Source organism: Ascidiella aspersa, chromosome 6, assembly GCF_963924565.1.
Source record: "Ascidiella aspersa chromosome 6, kaAscAspe10.2, whole genome shotgun sequence".
Lineage (NCBI taxonomy): Eukaryota > Metazoa > Chordata > Ascidiacea > Phlebobranchia > Ascidiidae > Ascidiella > Ascidiella aspersa.
The window spans coordinates 16,367,955-16,386,820 of NC_139452.1; the positions used below are offsets into that span (position 1 = coordinate 16,367,955).

The 18,866-nt window shown below is 36.4% G+C and overlaps 3 protein-coding genes across 3 annotated transcripts; 1 reads left to right on the forward strand and 2 right to left on the reverse strand.

The window, feature by feature from the left end:
* Positions 1-387: 387 nt before the first annotated feature.
* LOC146140485 (uncharacterized) lies at positions 388-1,372 on the reverse strand. Its single transcript, XM_083392127.1, has one exon. The coding sequence runs from the start codon at positions 1,315-1,317 to the stop codon at positions 961-963; it is 357 nt and encodes a 118-aa protein (XP_083248253.1). The 5' UTR covers positions 1,318-1,372; the 3' UTR covers positions 388-960.
* Positions 1,373-7,859: 6,487 nt separating this feature from the next.
* LOC146140486 (double zinc ribbon and ankyrin repeat-containing protein 1-like) lies at positions 7,860-15,029 on the reverse strand. The gene is made up of 15 exons (XM_083391486.1): positions 14,867-15,029; positions 14,139-14,286; positions 13,780-13,915; positions 13,184-13,283; positions 12,588-12,675; positions 12,251-12,362; positions 12,019-12,132; positions 11,533-11,739; positions 11,141-11,358; positions 10,334-10,515; positions 9,976-10,079; positions 9,725-9,836; positions 9,122-9,258; positions 8,662-8,945; positions 7,860-8,411 (listed from the first exon to the last, which is right to left on the reverse strand). Exons 1-15 carry the CDS (start codon positions 14,973-14,975, stop codon positions 8,210-8,212), a joined length of 2,253 nt encoding a protein of 750 aa, XP_083247612.1. The 5' UTR covers positions 14,976-15,029; the 3' UTR covers positions 7,860-8,209.
* A 1,571-nt stretch (positions 15,030-16,600) lies between these two features.
* On the forward strand, positions 16,601-18,391 carry LOC146140487 (uncharacterized). Its single transcript, XM_083392635.1, has one exon. The coding sequence runs from the start codon at positions 16,601-16,603 to the stop codon at positions 18,389-18,391; it is 1,791 nt and encodes a 596-aa protein (XP_083248761.1).
* The last annotated feature ends 475 nt before the right edge of the window (positions 18,392-18,866 follow it).

Here is an 18,866-nt window from a genome sequence, read left to right on the forward strand (position 1 = left end):
ACTGTCGTGCGCATTTCAAAGTCGCCCTTTTTTAAGTTATGATAATTAACGCAAAATTATTCTAAGACCACGTGTTTAGTGTGCAGTTGACTTAACTTATTCCCCCTCAACCGCAGCTTGCATTTTAACTGACTTGGCACACTTCTCGGCGCAGATGTTGCACTAATTGCGGCATAGTAACACCGGGAAAAAAGATCTTCGTTTAGTATTGCAGGTGGCGAAAGGCGTGCTTGTATTTTAACGCTAGTCCCGAACATGGAACCTAAGAAACTGCGCTGCTGCTAGTTTATGATTCTTCCAAAATCAATCACACATATTTTACGGTTTTGGTTTAATTTTTCGGCCGGCAGAAGTGTTGACGACGCACGGGTTCACATTTCCTGGACGTTAGTTGTTTCTGATAACAATTTTTTTATGACGTCATTACAATCACTATTTTATGACGTCATTATTCATTATCGTCTGACGGAAAATAGGGGAATTTCCTAAGTTGAAAATTCGGGACACCCCCCTTTAAAACGGTCACGCTACGTGCCTGGTAGCATGGTATTATTTTTGCTTCAATGTCACAAACACATGAATCTTGCTGGTTAGTGTTTAGCTTTTCTATTATTGCATGAATATTGTGACAAGGTGGTAAAAATAATGAGGCAGTTAACAAAAAGTATTATGCAGACATAGTTTCCAGCAGTTCCATTACATAAGACACAGTATGCAGGACAAAAGTTTCATAAACTACAGCATTGTTAGGTATTTTATGAAATCATCTAATTTATGTGATTTAACCAGGTGTGCTGGTAGTAAATGGATTGATAAATTACACAATATTTTTTGACAAAGTTTTATAGTTTTTATTATTCACTCAACACATAAAAAACAAAATTAGTGCAAGTAGGTAGTTTAACGGTATAAAACATTGAAGTAAAGTTAGTAAACAAATGTACACTTGTCAAATATGCGTCACTGGTCGACTACTTGTTCTTTGTTTGCCACCAATTTTTCGAGCTCCTTTTTCTTGTTAAGTGCTTGTGTTTCGTCACCGCCGCCTATACATTTTCCGTGGACGAATACTCTCGGCACAGTGCGAAACTCTGTCATTTTTAGCAAGGCATCTTGGATGATTTGACAGTCGGGTCGTCCGGACAACAATGTTTCCACACATTCCACGTTTATACTTTTAAATGCCTTTCTCGCCTTGTAGCAGTACGGCGAAAACCGCTTGGTGAACATCACAACTTCATATTGCTCAATTGTCTCTTGGACAAACGCCTCTGCTTCTTCAGCAGTGTTGTATGTTTTCCCTTGAAACGATCCCATTTTGGGCTGTTAATCACAGTTTGCTCGGTCGTTAGTGTTCCTTACCAGAGGTACATCGCCCAGCAATGACAAAGCATAAATCGAAAACGAGACAAAGGTCGCCGCGTTTTGCGCCTGCTTGTTTCTTTAATTATGACGTCATGTTTGAGCAAGTTGCTCGCTCTGTTGCAACGCCTTCTCAAGTAATTGAGAAAGCAGTTCACGTATAATTTAAACTTTACTATGCGTAGCTTATAAAAAACTTCAAATATGGGTGAAGATTGCCGTCCTTACCATCTGCTAAGTTTACCAAACTTCGTTTTTGTTAAAAAAACATGCAACAGCCTTTTAGTAAAATAACTTTGGCAGTTACGACGAATGCTGCCAATAAAAAATGTTTTAAAACAAGGTATTGTTTACCAGTTCATTCCGTCATTCCCTTTAATGTAGTTAATCAAATTAAAGAACTTTGTACTTTTTTGTGAACGTTAACTTAAGTTCTTTTTATTGTATATTCACCTCTGCTTTACAACGAATGATACCTAGCTGCGTGCTTTATCCAATAAAGTTAAATGTAATGACATTAAAGGGATTTATTGCCTTAGATTTCGTATTAAAAGTAACACCTCTTGAACCTAAAACGTTAACAAAATAAACGAACTGTGTATAGTGCACATTATGACGTCACGTTTGGGCGTAGCGTACTGCAGTGCACCAAAATATGCATTGGATGTAGGCTACGAAAAGGTATACAAGGGTCTCAGGGCTGCGGAGTCGGTTAAAAATAACCCGAGTCCGACTCCGGTCAAACGTGCGATTTTGTCGAGTCCCGAGCCCGGCTCTAAAGCCTTTATTTCACCCATTTACGTAACTAAAATAACGTTGATATACAGCAATCTACTTATAGGGGTGTCGTATAATTAATTCATTCACTCACAAAATATGATTGGAAAATATTCCACCTATACAATTTCTATCTGGCAGCCATATCGGTGTTAAAATTTGGTGCTGCGCATGCGCATGTCGGACTCGGGTAGTTTTACAAGGTCTTACTCGAGTCCGACTCCGCAGCCCTAAAAGGGTGCATCACAAACTTTTAATGAACCATTAATATTTGGTCTTGTCAAGTTTGTTTAAAATGCTGTTTTATGACATTCAATAGTTCTCGCAAGCAGCCTGCAGCCATAATCGAACTATCACCGAGTGTGTAAAACTTAGAGAGCTCCCGCTAATTTTTACCTCAGTTTACCTTTTAAGTAAACAGGGTGCCAAACCCAAAAAGGTTAAAGAGTACTGGCGTAGTGGACGGTCTATTATTGTTGCCATTATTCAAAACTAAGTTTTATAAAACTAACGCAACTGAACTGGACAAATGGCTCAAGTCGCTCAAGTCGCTCAACTAACATAATGTAACGGACAGAATGAATTATGCTGACCGTTAGTATGAGACCATCGACCTTACGCTATTGCTGTAAGTTTTGATTGCCGTTCTGTATAAACTCAATAACTCAGATATACTATTACATAAACCCGTTTCAAATCATCAAGTTCAGATCCAGGGGGTGACAAATAACCGTCTATTTTTTGGTATGTTTTTCACCGTTTTGAGGCATGGCGCAGTGTCCCATCGCACTTTCTGAAATTGTTGTTTTGCGAACTTATATATTATATTCGCGTTTTTCATACAGCGCGCAAATCTATGGGGTCAATGGCCCTCGTCACAAGTTGTTTGCCAAAAACTTCTCTATGTACAGGCTATCCTTGTATCAATCAACGTGAGAATGTTTTGCATGTGCTTATAATAAAGTCTCCTTTTATATTAAATGTGTCGCCAAGTTCGCAATTTAAGCTAATGTCTTATCGCGTGTAGCATATAGGCTTCTATACTACCTTGGACGACCCTGGGCTCCCTCATGAAAGGTGTAGGCTACCAAACAGTGTCATAAACAGAGTATAGGGACAGGTGTGTCTTCTAAATTTTCTTCAGGGAGTCAAAACGTTTGACTTTTCAGGTTCGGTTGGGGTTCAAGGATTTCGGTTCAGTTCCGGTTTCGGTTCGGAAGAATTAAAAAGTTCCGGTTCAGCTCCGGTTCGACCATCGTTATTTCAAAACCGGTTCATAAAGTTCCGGTTCAGATACAATATAATTTGCGTTAAATCTCAAAATGTGTGTCGATAAATGTAGAGAAAAATCTTTGAATTGTAATTAAGTCATCTAATCCAAGTTACGGGACTTATTAACAAGACAGTAACTCATTATTGAAATATCTAAAAAAATCAACGATGTTTTCATTCCATATTCATAATTTTTTCATAAAATTTCGAACATGGCGTAACTTGACTCTGTAAAATAGAAGTTGTGACGTCATACAGGAGCGAACCGCTTTTATTTACAGGTTCGGGTTCGGTTAAGGTTCAGTTACTTTAAAATTATTCGGTTCAGTTCCGGTTCGGCTCCTTAAAATCTTATAAAAACCGATTCAGGTTCGGTTACGGTTCGGAAAAAAATGACCCAAATCCGGTTCATAAAGTTCCGGTTCGACTTCCTGATTTTCTTACGTGCTTTCTAATTTTTTTTTTTTTTTTTTGGTCGATAAGAAAATTTTATTGATTGAGGAGCGTATCAAAAGTTTTTTAAGGGCCATTGAAAATATCTCACCACAAAATAATGTTATTAAACCTTTAGAAACTTGCTGTTTTGTAGTTGAATTCGTGCGCACATGTGCAACTCAAATTAAAACGAAATAACTTCAAGAAGAATTTGGCGACTTAGGTTTCGTGCCAAAAGCGCAAAGCATGTGTTTCTTAGCTTATTTTAGTAAAACTGTTAATATAGAAAAATTGGGCACACGAAACGATTCGCACATTGCATAAAATAGTCTGGCCTACATTTATTTTGCTTATTTTAACAAACGAGTTCTAAGGCTGAGTTGCCATACGTCAGAACTTTCCCTGAAATGTCAGTAAACAAGTTCTATATTTCGATTAAAAACCGCAAACTTATAGCATTAAAATTATTTTATGTGCAAATCAAGTCATTTGTCCAAAAGTCAACTAAAGCTATTTAAAACATTTATAGTCATTACAACACTGAAAAGTGTCGAAATCTGCGCCAGGAAGGAACACTAAATGTGCTATAAATTGCGGGATTTTAAATATCGGAAATAATTTCACAAATTTTATACCCGATGTTTGTAATTTCGGAAAGTTGTTTAAAATTGTATACTCTCTAACAGACGTGTTAAAAATAAGCCTCTTAACCTTTTTAGCATGTTTTACCCTGTTAGCAAAGATGAATACCACATTTACCACCAACTTATAAAATTATGCTCATCTATTAAAAATCGAAAGTAACAAATTAGCCTACATCAGGCATAATCAGGGTTGCAATACCGTGCTTATTTCTAAGATTTGTGCTGATTTTTGGGTGCAATGTCTAAGAAAACCCAATTGTGCTTATTTCTAAGAAACGTGCTTATTTTAGAGGTGTGTGCTTAGTTTGTCTTATTTTAGTTTCAAAAACTGTTCTTTATCAAATCTTTTACATTGAGGAGTGGGAGACTTTTTTATGGATATTTGCCAGGTTCTTTGACCCAGATTATAACAACAATGCATAAAATTACATAATAACAATGGATTTTTTTTCAGGGAGTCGAACCGGAACTTTATGAACCGGTTTTGGGTCAATTTTTGTCCGAACCGTAACCGAACCTGAACCGGTTTTTATAAGATTTTAAGGAGCCGAACCGGAACTGAACCGAATAATTTGAAAGTACCCGAACCTTAACCGAACCTGTAAACAAAAGCGGTTCGCTCCAGCATGACGTCACAACTTCTATTTTACATAGTCAAGTTACGCCATGTTCGAAATTTTATGAAAAAAATATGAATATTGAATAAAAAAATCGTTCATTTTTTATTTTTTAGACATTTCACTATTGAGTTGCTGTTTTTTTAATGAGCCACGGAACTTAGATTAAATGACTTACAATTTAAAGATTATTCTCTACATTTATCGACCCACATTTTGAGATTTAACGCATATTATATTGTATCTGAACCGGAACTTTATGAACCGGTTTTGAAATGTTCGAACCTGAACCGGAACTTTTAAATTAGTCCGAACCGAAACCGGATTCCGAAAAAATCCTTGAACCCGAACCGAACCTAAACCGGAAAAGTCAAACGGTTCGACTCCCTGTTTTTTTTGCTTTAGCAATCAAGTAAACTTTAGGCTTGACGTGAGGACTGACATTTTAGGTTTAGGCATAGGCTACGTGTGTCACTACTGACAAAATATTATTAAGAGAATGAGTCAGCATGAGCACGTTTTTTGTGATAATCATGAAAATGAACTTTCTAATGTCAAATGAATTTGAAAGGTAAAGAGCTATGATCATTGCTGTTATTGTAATTGCGAAATCAGCCCAGAGACAACAACAAATATTGCTAGAAGCAAATTTTTATTTTATCACAAGCCAAACTCCGTCAAGTGAACTAAACTTGACTACCAGGTAGCGTTCCATGCTACCATGCACCATGTTTTTAAAAGGTGTGCATGTGCGCTCTGACACAAAAAAGTTAACAAAGCTTGCATTAAATAAGGGTGGTAAACTTGCCAATTTCGAGCAAATAAACGCATTTTTTCGTGCTTCCCGCAATTAAGCTACGTTTTGCGCATACAAAAATAGGTGTTTTTAAGTTTTTATTTCATGACATTGTTCCTAAAAGCTTGGATTTCACCCAACAATCCTGGATCTCGTCCTGGTCTTCAGTTGGGCTCTTTTTTTGAGTAGCGTGCTTATTTTTGGGTTTGAGCAGATGGTAACCCTGGGTATAATCAATTCGACGGCTGCCCTTGCTTTTTGGCAACGAGTTGTTGTCAAAACATTCCAGTTGGTCTAGTTTTTTTTCATTTCAGACTGGACAGTTTTGACTCAAAAAACGCCAGTTTTTGCTTATCATAATTGGATGAGGATTTGCTAGGTGTTGTTTTAAATGAGCAGGTTTCATGGTATACTGTTTGAAAATGTTTCCATGAAAACAAAACACACTGAAGAACTTAAAGACCATTCTCAATAAGATATGTAAATCCAAAATTCAAATAATTTTTCAGGTACTTCTTCTTTTGGGACATGCTATTTAACTTGGCCAGTTAAGCCATACCCAGTGACAAAAAATAGGCAATCACATGTATAACCAGCACTGAAATTTCAAAAGATGTAGGCTACTAAACCTTAGAGTTATCGGTACTAATTAATAAAGCACTTAAAAGCCGCTATCGCTGAACTATCTGTGCCTAAACTGCACAAAAAGTAAACTTAGTCACACATTCTGCTCGCAAGCACACTACCTAATTCTATGCCGTGACAGCTGAAGAAGCTGATGAATTCAAACAGTAAATGATGTAACAATAGTAACAATAAAGAAGCTATGAGATAAGAATATTGCCAATAAGCTAAAAAAAAGTATCAATAACGTTACCGATACAAGGCAATAAAAAATCAATAGACTACTATGGGCTAGCTTCGAATTGGCAGTTCTAGGAAAGTAGGCTAACAATACCTACAGCTGGCACAATTTTTATTGTCCCGTCAGCTGATGTGAATATTTTGATTGACGGCTAATTTACCCCTTAAAGTGTGAAAAATTACCCCCATGGGTAAATTTACCTCAGGTTAAGAAAGGCTGATCTAAACTAATCAATAGCCTACTTGCAGTTAAAATGTTGTTGGATATAATTCAAAACTAAGTTGATAAAATATACAACTAAACGAAAATTTCAAAAACTCACTACCGTACAGTTTTTGCTAATTTTGTAAACGATTTTGACTCGAAATAATTTTGAACTACCGTGCAATTAAAAATTTGGAAAAAAAATGACTTTTCTGTCAAAAATATAATAGTCCAATTTAAAAATACAATCGTCCTCATTATTATGGGATAAAAAGTAAACGACCAAAATTAGCCCTAAACAAGCTATTTTTATTTATTTCCAAACCCTCACCCCTAACTTCATCACTAGGTTTAGTTCGTCTAATATTTTTAACCTTAACCCCGTCCATTGCCCACTCCTAAGTCCAGGGCCAAAACAACGGCGCCCAAATACGACTGGATAAACTAAACGGCGGATGGTCGACCGCCGCTGAACCGTCCAATGCCCTATCCTTGCTGTTTTAGATGTTTTTGTCTTATTCCGAAAAGTTTAGGATATATTCGGACGATTAATTTGGCTTTATCGTGTCGGCCTCAAAACTATGTTAGGCCTTTTGATGATAGTTCTCCTTTTATATTATTTTTAATAGGCAGGTTTAGTAAAACTTATAGGATACATCCGGTATAAACAGAAATCAGATTATCTTACGCGGTCGTGTTATCCTGACAGCCTTTCGTGCCAGGCCACTTTTAAAATATCGCAGCCTCACCAACGTTTAGGCCGCAACCAGGAAAACTCATCTCAATCCGCGAAAATTGCAAACGCAAACTATTTTCCCAAGGTCCTGTGTGAGCCGAGCACTTTCATTAAGACCACTCGTAAAAATATTTAAAAATTCTACGTTTTAATCCATATAAACGTTATACAACTGCTGCATTTTTTAGCAGCGCAATTCCAAATACCAAAATAAAACTACACAGCTTTATCTGTAACATTTCTACAGTAAAACAAGTGACAAACCAAACCAAATTTTACTGGGAATAAAACAGTATTGACATAATGAATATCCGGAATATTAGAGATGCCCGTAAAAGTTTCTGGATTGGACGGTCGTTTTATAGCCCAACATACCGGGTATGCGTTCGGAATAAATCACGTATCCTACATCGCTACTATATAATACAAGGAACTTGCATTTTAAGCAATGAAATATTGCGGACCCGCCAGAAAAGTTAGCATCCAGCACCAGCAGCGTTATTAGAACAAATCGCTGTCACTTTCACTGCTGCTGCTATCTGACACCTTTTTCTTCTTCTTCGGTGATCTTGCCTTAACCTTTGGCCCTTTACTTCCCTTCGGTTCGTTGAACAATGCGACGATGGTGTTGTAGTCGGCGCGCACCGCTGTGTCATAAGCGCTCAGGCCACGTTCGTTCTTCACGTCCGTCCGACCATCGAAACTACACAAACCAATCAAGTATTTATTTCGAGGATAAGTCCTATAATTACGTTAGTTGCAACAGTTCAGCCTAATGTGGTGTACCAATAATAAAATACGAAAATACCGTTAATCTGGAAATTAGGTTTGAAGGGACAAAGTCGCTAGCAATTGTATATAAATTAGTTAGCGATGTAGCGCTGTTCATAACCAATAATATAGACAATAGACATACACTCAACGTAAGTTTCCTCGACGAATCACAAACTTACTCGAGCAGTATCTTGATGATATCCTTGCCGTCGGGGCCCAGTTTGACTGCTTGGTGGAGCGCAGTGTCCCTTTGTGGTCCGGATCTAACGTTCACGTCCGCGCCACCCTCCAATAACGCCCGGACGCATTTCGGCCGCTTGTTCCGCACCGCCACGCTCAGGGCCGCTCGTTTATCCGGGTCAAGGCAGTTCGGATCGGCCCCCTCTTTTATTAGCTGCTTTACTTCGTCGGCCCTACCTTCGCCGCGTGGACCCAGTTCCTTGATGATTAACCGATCCTCGGGCTGTTTTAAAGAAGAGTTGGGTTTGTAGATTTGAAACGTAATCATACACCATACACCGCGTCCGTCGTACCTTACTACAGAGAGCAAACACGCAGAATAAAACTAAAAAACGGTTGGATACTATCTTAGCTAGGCAAAAGTTATTATAAATATTTTTGTATGTTTAACTATTTTACATTCATTTTTTCTTCATGGGCAAGTGAAGATTTTTTTTTGCTTTTCTTCTTTGTTTTCTTGCCGCTCTTTTCTGCCTCCGGTTGATTATCCACCATTGTACTACCGAAAGCTACCTTCTTTTTGGACGTGTACAAATCTAGAAAAAACACACGTAAAATTACTTTAAAAGTTTAAACCGTTATTTTGTAGGAAGTGTAGTTCTATAAAAGACACATACTACTATCATTTTGGCTCAGGTTGATTTGAAAAACCTTTTGTAAAACGATTACCGTTTGACGTGTTGCAAGTAACTATCCTAAACTCTTTTCACTCGCATATTTTGTCATGGTATTTATTATTTTAGAAGTTTTTTTCATGTGATAAAAAAATCACCTTACTGTTAGCCAAAGGTTTGTCAATCGGCATTTTTGATTTTTTTAACTAATATTTAAAAAAACATTTGTCGCGATATTTTAAACGCTTAACCGTGTATTAATTAAAGTAAAACACTAAATTAACACTATCAACAGTTGGGGAATGGGAGTACAATATTCAACAAGGATAGGAAGGTTTAGATTAATTTTCTAGCTTTGAAACTTTGCAGCACAAGTGGAGCGCGATACCTCTTTGTAGTCCATGATGCCCGCCATCACCAAACTCTGTATGACCTTTTAAAGCGAATGTGACGCTGAGAATAATTTCTTCTTCACCTTCGTCAATAGCTGTGCCAAGAATCTACACAAAAATCAGAATTAGCAACATCATAGTAGAAAGAATTAGTTTTTGTGTTGCCAAGTGTTAACCAGACAACAAACAGAATGTACACTATGTGTCTGATTTAGGTAAAACAACTTAAACTTGACAATAGTATTACCTTGCCAAGCCTTGGCTCTCCAATGACGGATCTAAACTCTACGTTGTTGTTCGTATATCCTCGCAGATGTCCGCAAATATGGTCCATCTGCTTTCGCCAGAATCCTAAAGCAACATTACATTAGGCTAAAGAAAGAGTTTCTCACTTTTATTATGATGATCGCCATTAAAACCCTCTTGTTCAACGCTGTAAATCACGAGGACTTATATTAGAAGGAATAACGCCTCTTGGTAATTATCATAATATAACACCTTGGCACTATACTTTATTATACATAATTTTTTTTTAGATATTGTGGATTTTAAGTGTTTTAGTTTGTTTCAATCACAAAGCCAATAAAGGTTGTTTGAGGCTTTACCTCTTCCGGGGCTGACTGCAGTGAGTGGAGGTTGCTTGTCCCTCATTCTCATCTCTCGGTTCATTAGCTCTTGCATCATTTCCTGCTCCTGGTTTACCTTCTTTCCTCCGGGGTAGAACATCCCGACTGTCTGTGTCTGCACCTCCCTGCACGGAGGCTTTGCGGCGCGTACAATCTTCGTGCTAAAAGTTAATTGATTAAAATGTAGGTAAGCGCATCTAGACGTTCTACGTTAAGGTTCACCACGATATGGAAATATTGTCATTTTTTGCTTGCGGTAGTGCCTGTGCTGCCAACGTTTGTGTTTATCTTATCCCGTATTTTTTTATTTTTTTGCATGGCGGGGCTCCTTAAATTATTTATTTTATAATTTGCGAGCACTTGCAATAAACCACCTTAAAAAGGAAAAATGACACTATATAAGAACCGTTGTAAAATGAAAACAAAAGCATGACAAAAGTAATATGTAGTGAGCTGTATTAATATTGGTCCACTTGCTTGGCTTGATTTAATTACCCTATTTTGGTTTGGGTTTATGACCACAAACCTTTCATCCGCGAAAACCACTACATGAACCCCAATTGGTCAGCGGACACCAGTTTAGGAACAACTGATCTAATAATAATAATCACTACCCTACTTCAAGTTGTTGACCAGTTTACGACATATAAAAATGAATTTCGTTTAACTTGGTTTAAAAAATTCTATGTCACAGTTCCCTAATACATTTAATTGGTTCGCAGAATTTAGGCTTAAAATCAAATTGTTCATTTGTTTCATTTTTTCTAATCTGCTTTTGTTAGTTACCCCGGCGGTGATCTTGGTAAGGTGGGTAAAGGTATTGTGCTCCACATAGGAAGTTTATCAAACTGGGTGTGATGGAGCTGTGAACCTAGATCCTGGTTCCTGGGGTCCATTCGGTCTGGGGCGACAAACTTGGAGCCGCACTGGGAGCAGAACTTGGAGTAGGGGCGGTTGTTGTGCTTACATAGGGAACAGGCCATTGGGCTCTGCTCTGGGATTGGCTAAAAAGTAAACGAAGCAGCAATTTAGTGATAAAAAGAAATACAAAGCCATACAAACTGGACACAAGTATAATTACCTAAAGACCGTCACAATAATTAAAAATAAAGCGAGCTTATGTAGCAACAAGTTGTAATTTTTTATCAAAAATTGTGAAGAAAATCTTATATGCATACCTTTTCACCACACCAATCGCAAAAGCGGGCATCTGGATTATTAACCCTCGAGCAAGACGGACAACGCACAAGCTCTCCATCCAAGCGAGGTAGAGGTGTGGAATTAGTACCAGCATGAATGGGAGCGGGAAAGCGGTGCTCACATGAAGCACAGTGGGTTAAATGTGAAGGACTACGAGAGCCGCAACTTCCACAGATTATTTCGTCCTGGTTGAATTCAATGGAAATATTATTTGGATTTATTTTCATAGAGCTATAGTCCAATTATACACAAGTAAAACTTAATTTAAAAGAGTTTAAACCGATAAAAACAAGAATCAGACATTTGTTTAAAGAAATATTATATTATTGTATGTCAATTTTATCCAATTTTAAGTGTGTGGTATTCAAAAATGAGTTATGGTGGGTAAATGTCTAATTAAATAAAAAGGTATGAGAAGTAGCTTAAACTAAAAAAAAATTGTATATTTATTTCGTCATACAAACCTGCAATCTTACACTGGAGACTGGCCTTAACTTTGGCCCAATAGGTTCCTCACAGACAATGCACTTCGTTTGGTTAAGCGGAACATAAGATCGACACTTTATGCACATTCCCATCTGTACATAAATTTATCGTCAATCTTAGCGGAGGCTTTACGCAATATGAAGTCAATTAAAAGATTTTTAACTTAATTAACTCAAAACTAAATTCATCATCAGTCAAAGTGAAATTTACCGTTCCAGATTCTCCTGGGTATAGGTCTGGATTAACCGGAATTGGTTTTCCACATTCCACACAAAACCTTGAGCTGGAAGAACTTGGTTGCTGTGCATCACAGTGCACACACCTGTACCAAAATAAGTAAAACTTAGTTTGTTTTTTTAAATGTGAAATGCACATTATAATTTAAAAATATATTTTTTTAATTAATGCTAATCATGATCTTTAAAAAAAAAGGCAAATTATGAAAACTATATAAGCTCTATATTAAACACAGAAGATTAAATTAGACCTTAAAAAAATATGGTAAATATTTATTGAACAATCTGATGGACAAATTGGCTGAGCTAACCTCACTAGTTTCTCCCTTTTTGTTGGAGAGACAGATTTGGAATAACTCCTTGGCGATTGTGCTGGAGAATAAAAATCCATTCTTGTACCTGCAAAAATAAATTAAAAGGGTTATGTGTTGTATATCTTTATATTGTTATGAATCTAACACCTAAGCAGATGAAACACACATTTCAATAAACTTTCTTAAAAATCTCATTTAATTGTATAAATTGTAATAATGCAGCACTTGTTATATTTGTATGCAAAGCTATGAACCATATAGTAACAACAATTTATTTAGTGATCCACTGGCAACAAAGCATTGTGTACAAAAATTTATCTTTTCTTTTAACCTATCTATATTATAAGCTATTGCTGCCAGGCATAATATCAGGTTTGTAGAGCTCTTCTGGCAAATGTAATTTTTATTCCGACGTTTCGACGTCCTATACAGGTCGTCTTCATCAGGGTAAATAACACTGAATGCGACTAGTACAGTGCACGATAAACAAAGGAAAAAAAAAAAAAAAAAAAAAAAAAAGAATGGATCTATATTAGTCAGGCTATTATAAACTGCAAGTTATGTGTGTCCATCAACGCTAAATCTTGACTTACTGCGAAAAGATGAAGGGTCATGTACATCATTCCATGCTTCCATTCCTTTGACAGGGCCTCCCCCACTTAGTATTGATGATGTCATTAACTTTGACTCGACCTATAAAGAGTATGTGTATCACAAAAGATCAACCAATCTTGCTATACAACATAACTTCTATAATATTGAGTAATACATTATTTGTTTTTCATTCTTTCACTCAACAAAAGTAAAAAATTATATTACATAAAAAACAATTTCAACCAGTTCCTTAATTGCACCTTCCTACAAAAATTAGCATGTTTACCATGAAATGATAAAGATAAAAGTAAATTACAAATATATTTTAATAGCTATTTATACGGCCATTAGCTGTTTGAAATGAATTGAAGGTAACAAAACTTTTATTAAACAATTATATTTGACATAATTTATACTTTTATCTTAAATAGAAATTTGTGATGGAGTAATTACTTTTTTGCTTTATTTTTGCAGCGATAAGAAATATTTGACTTTACAACTATTGATATAGTATTCAACTATTTGCTTATACTGTGTATAAACATCACACTCACATACCATTAATGCAGTAAAACAACAAATAAATGAAAACTACCTTTTCACGGTGATCCATTTCTCTTTGAAAGTTTTCTAAGTCGTCAACATCACAAATCTCTGATGATGAAATTGATAAAGGTTCTGCATATTCCACATTAAACACTTTTGTCACAACATTGCTCTCCCGACCATCTCTTCAGGAAAAGAATAAACATTGAAAGTAGTGAAGCAAACCATTTTAATTCAAATAAAAAGTGTAGACAAAATTAATTTTTATCTAAGTATACATTAACTGAGTTAACATAAAACTTTTAACCCTTAACTTTATACTAAAATAACAATGCAAAAAACAGACTGGGACCTAACAAATAAAACTTAGTGCCAATCTCATGGCGGTATTGCCAAAGCAAAACTCACTTTGTTCGTGCAAGAGCCTTCACATATCTTTTACCATCTCTCAGCATAAATGGTTCTCTGTAGAGCAGGGTTGTGTTTTCTCCTAATTTTTTGTCAGGGTCTGGTCTTGTGTTGTCAACAGTGTAGTAAACCTTAGTCAGTGGGGTTTCTGCATTAATTATAAGGAAAGGGTCAGTTTAAAAACTTTGACCTGCTTGCATTTTAAGTCACGCATTTTATGAAAATCACAGAAAATCCATTCAGCTGTGCAACAAGGCAGCAAATGCTAAATACTTGGTTTAGATTTACATTAGTAATCGATTTACAGCTGCATAAATTTTAGAAATAACGGTATTACAGCTGCACAAAGACTGCTTGACATCTCCCACATAGATATTTTGAAAGTTTTCAATCTTGAGAAAAGCTAATACATGATTTCATTGCTAACCATGATAAATTATATAAAAAACTAATATAGAGATTATGGGTGGTACATTGCTTTCTGCGAAGAGTCTCTTAAATGACATAAAAGCAAGTCTTCCCATAAACTGACTCCTAAGGAGCAGGTAACTCAACTCAACCTTAAATAAATGTCTTATGCTTTTCTTACATACAAATCTTATAAAAAAATTCTTTCATATATATATATATATATATTTATATACATTGAATGTTGCACAATAAAAATGCTCGACAATCTATTTATAAGAAATAAATGTTGCATTAATGTGTAAAATTTTAAACCTTACCTGAACGAATTTCAATTCTTGTGTTGGAATCAATACAATTTTTGTTTTTTCCTGCTATTGGAAGCCTCAAAGGCATTACAGACGGAACTGCTATTGCACCAGCAGTCATGGTGGCATAGAGATTTATATTAGCAGTAAATCTTTTTGAATTTTAAAAACTACAAAAACTACCTTTATTTTAATTAAAAAATACAGTTTTTAAAAGTTTCATGAGCCTGTGATTATGCTTGTAATCTTAAAAACTTGGTAAATTCTGAATTTTAAAGAGCTCCAATTTTTGTTGAGCTAGTATAGGCTTTGGAAACATACACACTTATATAAACAATGTTGCCATGCTAATTCCTTAAATACAGTAAATAAACTGTGGTAATTACAACACCAGCAAGTCATTATAACCATACCCTTCAACTGTGAATTAGTTCAAAACATAATTTTATTTCAATTCAAGTTTATACTGTCAGGCGTCACGAATCACGATACCATAAAAACATGTTCAAAATACTACAAAGTGTTAGGAGTTCTGCAATCGTTCTATGCTTTTATTGCAACTTCTTACAATCGTTATCGTGTAAAATGCCTTCAAAAAATAAAGATTTTATAGCCGTATTACGATTCGAGCTATAATTAATTCTTCATATTATTTCCAGGGAAACTAACCAGCTGTAGTAAACAAACGAAATGTCTTTATTTTTATTTGTAGCTGTTCTAACAAATTAGCAAACCGTAAATCAGAAATAAAGGATTTGCAGTTTATAACACCAACTTTCGTTTGAGCCACCGAAAATAATAAATAGTTATTTTATGGAATATTACTGAAAAAATTAATTCGTAACAATTAGGGTTACCCAGGGTGGTCCAAACCAGACACAAGTAGCCTGCAACATCGTTGTTTGTGGCCCTACCCTATTAAATAATTTTTTGCTACTTTAAATTAATAGACGGTAAAATATATCGTGCCTCTGGAAAGTATTGCTGTTCAGCTTTTCAATGTGACCGTAGGCTAACGTCCTTTCCAAGATGCAATTTGAGCAAAATTGATTGAATTGAAACCCTTTGGTGCGAAACGATATCGTCTTTGCGATTGTGTAGTATGCAACATTTTAAAATTTATTTTAGACCGCGACTTTCTACGCTTATAAAATTCAGTATTTTCTAAATAGTTTTGTCACATATACGCAATTTTTTCGCGCTTCTCACGCAACATTTTCCCCAGTCGCATCTTACCAATGACTTTAACTATAGTTAGAGATTTTTTATTCATTTTTTTTTCGACTAACATCCACGTGATAGCTTTTTGTGAAAATTAAGTCGTTAGAGTTAACACACTTGATTCGACTATTTATCTACATAATAAAAGAGATTTGTGAAGTGTGTGTGTGGCAACATGTTCGCCCAGTCGGTCGCTGGCAGAGCAACGTCGCCGTCGCCTAACAGGGACCGGCGACTCCCTGTCGTTTGCTCGCTTCTCCACGGGCGCGCGCGTGAAAAATAAATTTTAATGTTTTCAAGTTAAACCTACACGGACATCGTACAACAAACGTGTTTAACTACGCAATACTTGGCAGAGTTCGCAAAATATTGCGTTTATTGCAGCAGTTTAACAGTAGGCATTTGTTTTTTCAATTAGGATTTTTCTCACGTTTGACGCAGTTTAGTACCCAAGTGATGTGTGATATAGTCGATTATTTAGTCGTACCATTTCAAAAACATCACGAAGCATTGTACTTTGTTTGCATGTTAAATACAAAGGGCACGCGTGCGACTTCTCACAAAACATCATATACTGTTGGTATAAAATTTAAAAATGGAATTTACAGACACATATCTGGACCTTCCGCTAAATATTTTTCTGTTTCTAACACAGATTATGCATACCCACTATTCAAGACTCATAAGCTATTGGAAGAACAACTACGTACAGTCGAAGCAATTGATATTCCAACTCGATTTCTACAAGCAGCAGGTCAAATAACTACCTCCAGAGTCACCGCTTTTCTAAAATACGTACTCAAGCCCATAAGTGTTAACTACTGCAAATCTACAGTTGATGAATATTGCCAAGACACAAAGCACTACTTACAAAGCCTGGCCGAATGGGAAACGAATTTAAAAGTAACTCAACCAGTAAACCTAGTTGCTGCAGATGTAACAGGCCTGTATCCAAACCTTCGCCGTGAATTGGTAAAGCAAGCGTTATCCGAAGCCCTAAGCAAACATACTAATTTCAGTGTTAAAGGAAGAACTTTACTTACTCAACTCGTTGTATTCTGTTTGGCAAGCGTACTTACGGAGTACAAGGGCTTTTACTACAGGCAAACAAATGGAATTGTAACAGGCGACAATCATTTTGTTTCTGTTGTCAATATAGCCGTCCATTATATCATTCAATCTCTTAAGGATGTAATCACCACTGTCCATTTTTTCAAAAGATACATAGACGAAATTCTATGGATATCTTCAGGAACTGACACGAGACAGATACAAAGTTCTCTTCAAATAAGATTTAAACATTATGGCCTCTCTCTTACGTTTAGAAAGGTGTCAACTGCAGAAGAAGGAAAGGCTTTGGAATTTCTCGATGTCAATCATATTATGACAAAAAGCTCACCAAAAGGTTTTATTACCAGGGATTATACTAAACCGACGGCAAGCGCGCGTCATTTTCTCAATGGTTCGTCACATCACCCACCATCAGTTTTTAAATCTATTGTTTTTAGCGAAGCGATTCGCATGCGACGCTTAAACGAATTGGATGTTGATTATAAAAACAGCCTTAACAGGTTAAAGCAAAAATGCATCGTTTCTGGTTTTCATCGGGGAATGACGGAGGACATACTTCACATCGCAGAGTTTTGGAAAGAACGCTTTGGGCCGAAAGGTAAAACAAAGCCTCACCATCGCATTGTTTGGGCTACCGGTTTTCCATCGTGCATTTCGTTAACGCAAAAGGATAAAACGATGGAGCCCCTTGCCTGCATCGCATACAAAAGACCGCCCACATTGGCACATTTCCTCACAAATTTTAAAGGTATGTCAAGGATGCAGACTGGCAATAAAATTGGTTCTTCGAGTCCGTGTGGTAAATGTGCTCTTTGTGGCAATTTTGGCAAACACCAAAGCATGGTGCCACACACTATTGTTATAACTACACCTACAGGTAGTGTGCAGCTACGTCAAAATTTGACGTGTAGCCATTACGGCATTTATGTGGCCACCTGCAAGAAGTGTGACAAGCAGTATGTCGGTCAAACTAAAACCAAGTTTTCCACACGTTGGAATGCTTATCGAGCAACTTGGAAGACGTTTGATTATTCGGCCAACAACGACCGAGCTGCGCTCTTACGGCATTATGCAGATCAACATACCACAACACTGCAAAGAAAGCCGCACTTACACCAATGTTTTTCTGTTGTATTTGTACAAATGCCGCCAGTCAGTCTTTTGGATATTTTTGAAGATAAATGGCTTAATAAAACCAAAGCTGAAATAAATATTCAAAAAATGATACTACGACGCGTAAGGTAATTTTTGCCCAGGGCTTGTTTTTGTCCCGTTTTATTTCTTGTCATATGATAGCTCTGCGACACCGTTTGATAACATGCTTATCAGTTGCGTGCTTTTCTCTTTCTTGCCGTTTTGTCACGTTGTCGTTTGATGCCATTCGCTAGTTGTTGCTTTTGCATCTGACATCGGCAGGTGTTTTATGATTTTAGACCTATACGCTATACCTACTATTTTTAATTTTATATAGTTTACTTTTTAACCACCCATATTGGCATTTTTACATGTTTGTTTTATACAGAAACTGATGATGCCTTATAGGCGTAATATATATATTTCTGTAAGATTTTAAGAAATGATTTTATGTTTTATCTGTTTTAATAAATAAACAGTCTTAAGATCTGCGTTCTACTTATGTGTTCGTGCAGCGTAACGATTTTCGTACGTTTCCTTGGTGTCACGTCCATAGCGGACGACGGTTGGAACTCAAATAATTCAC

Bases quoted from the DNA above. Each gene is read 5' to 3' on its own strand.
- LOC146140485 (XM_083392127.1), bottom strand. From the start codon at position 1,317: ATGGGATCGTTTCAAGGGAAAACATACAACACTGCTGAAGAAGCAGAG.
- LOC146140486 (XM_083391486.1), bottom strand. From the start codon at position 14,975: ATGACTGCTGGTGCAATAGCAGTTCCGTCTGTAATGCCTTTGAGGCTT. The intron at 11,740-12,018 runs GTTTGTATGACG...GAATTCAACCAG, and splicing joins TCTCCAGTGTAAGATTGCAG to GACGAAATAATCTGTGGAAG. The intron at 11,359-11,532 runs GTATGCATATAA...TTTACTTTTTAG, and splicing joins GCGATTGGTGTGGTGAAAAG to CCAATCCCAGAGCAGAGCCC.
- LOC146140487 (XM_083392635.1), top strand. From the start codon at position 16,601: ATGTTAAATACAAAGGGCACGCGTGCGACTTCTCACAAAACATCATAT.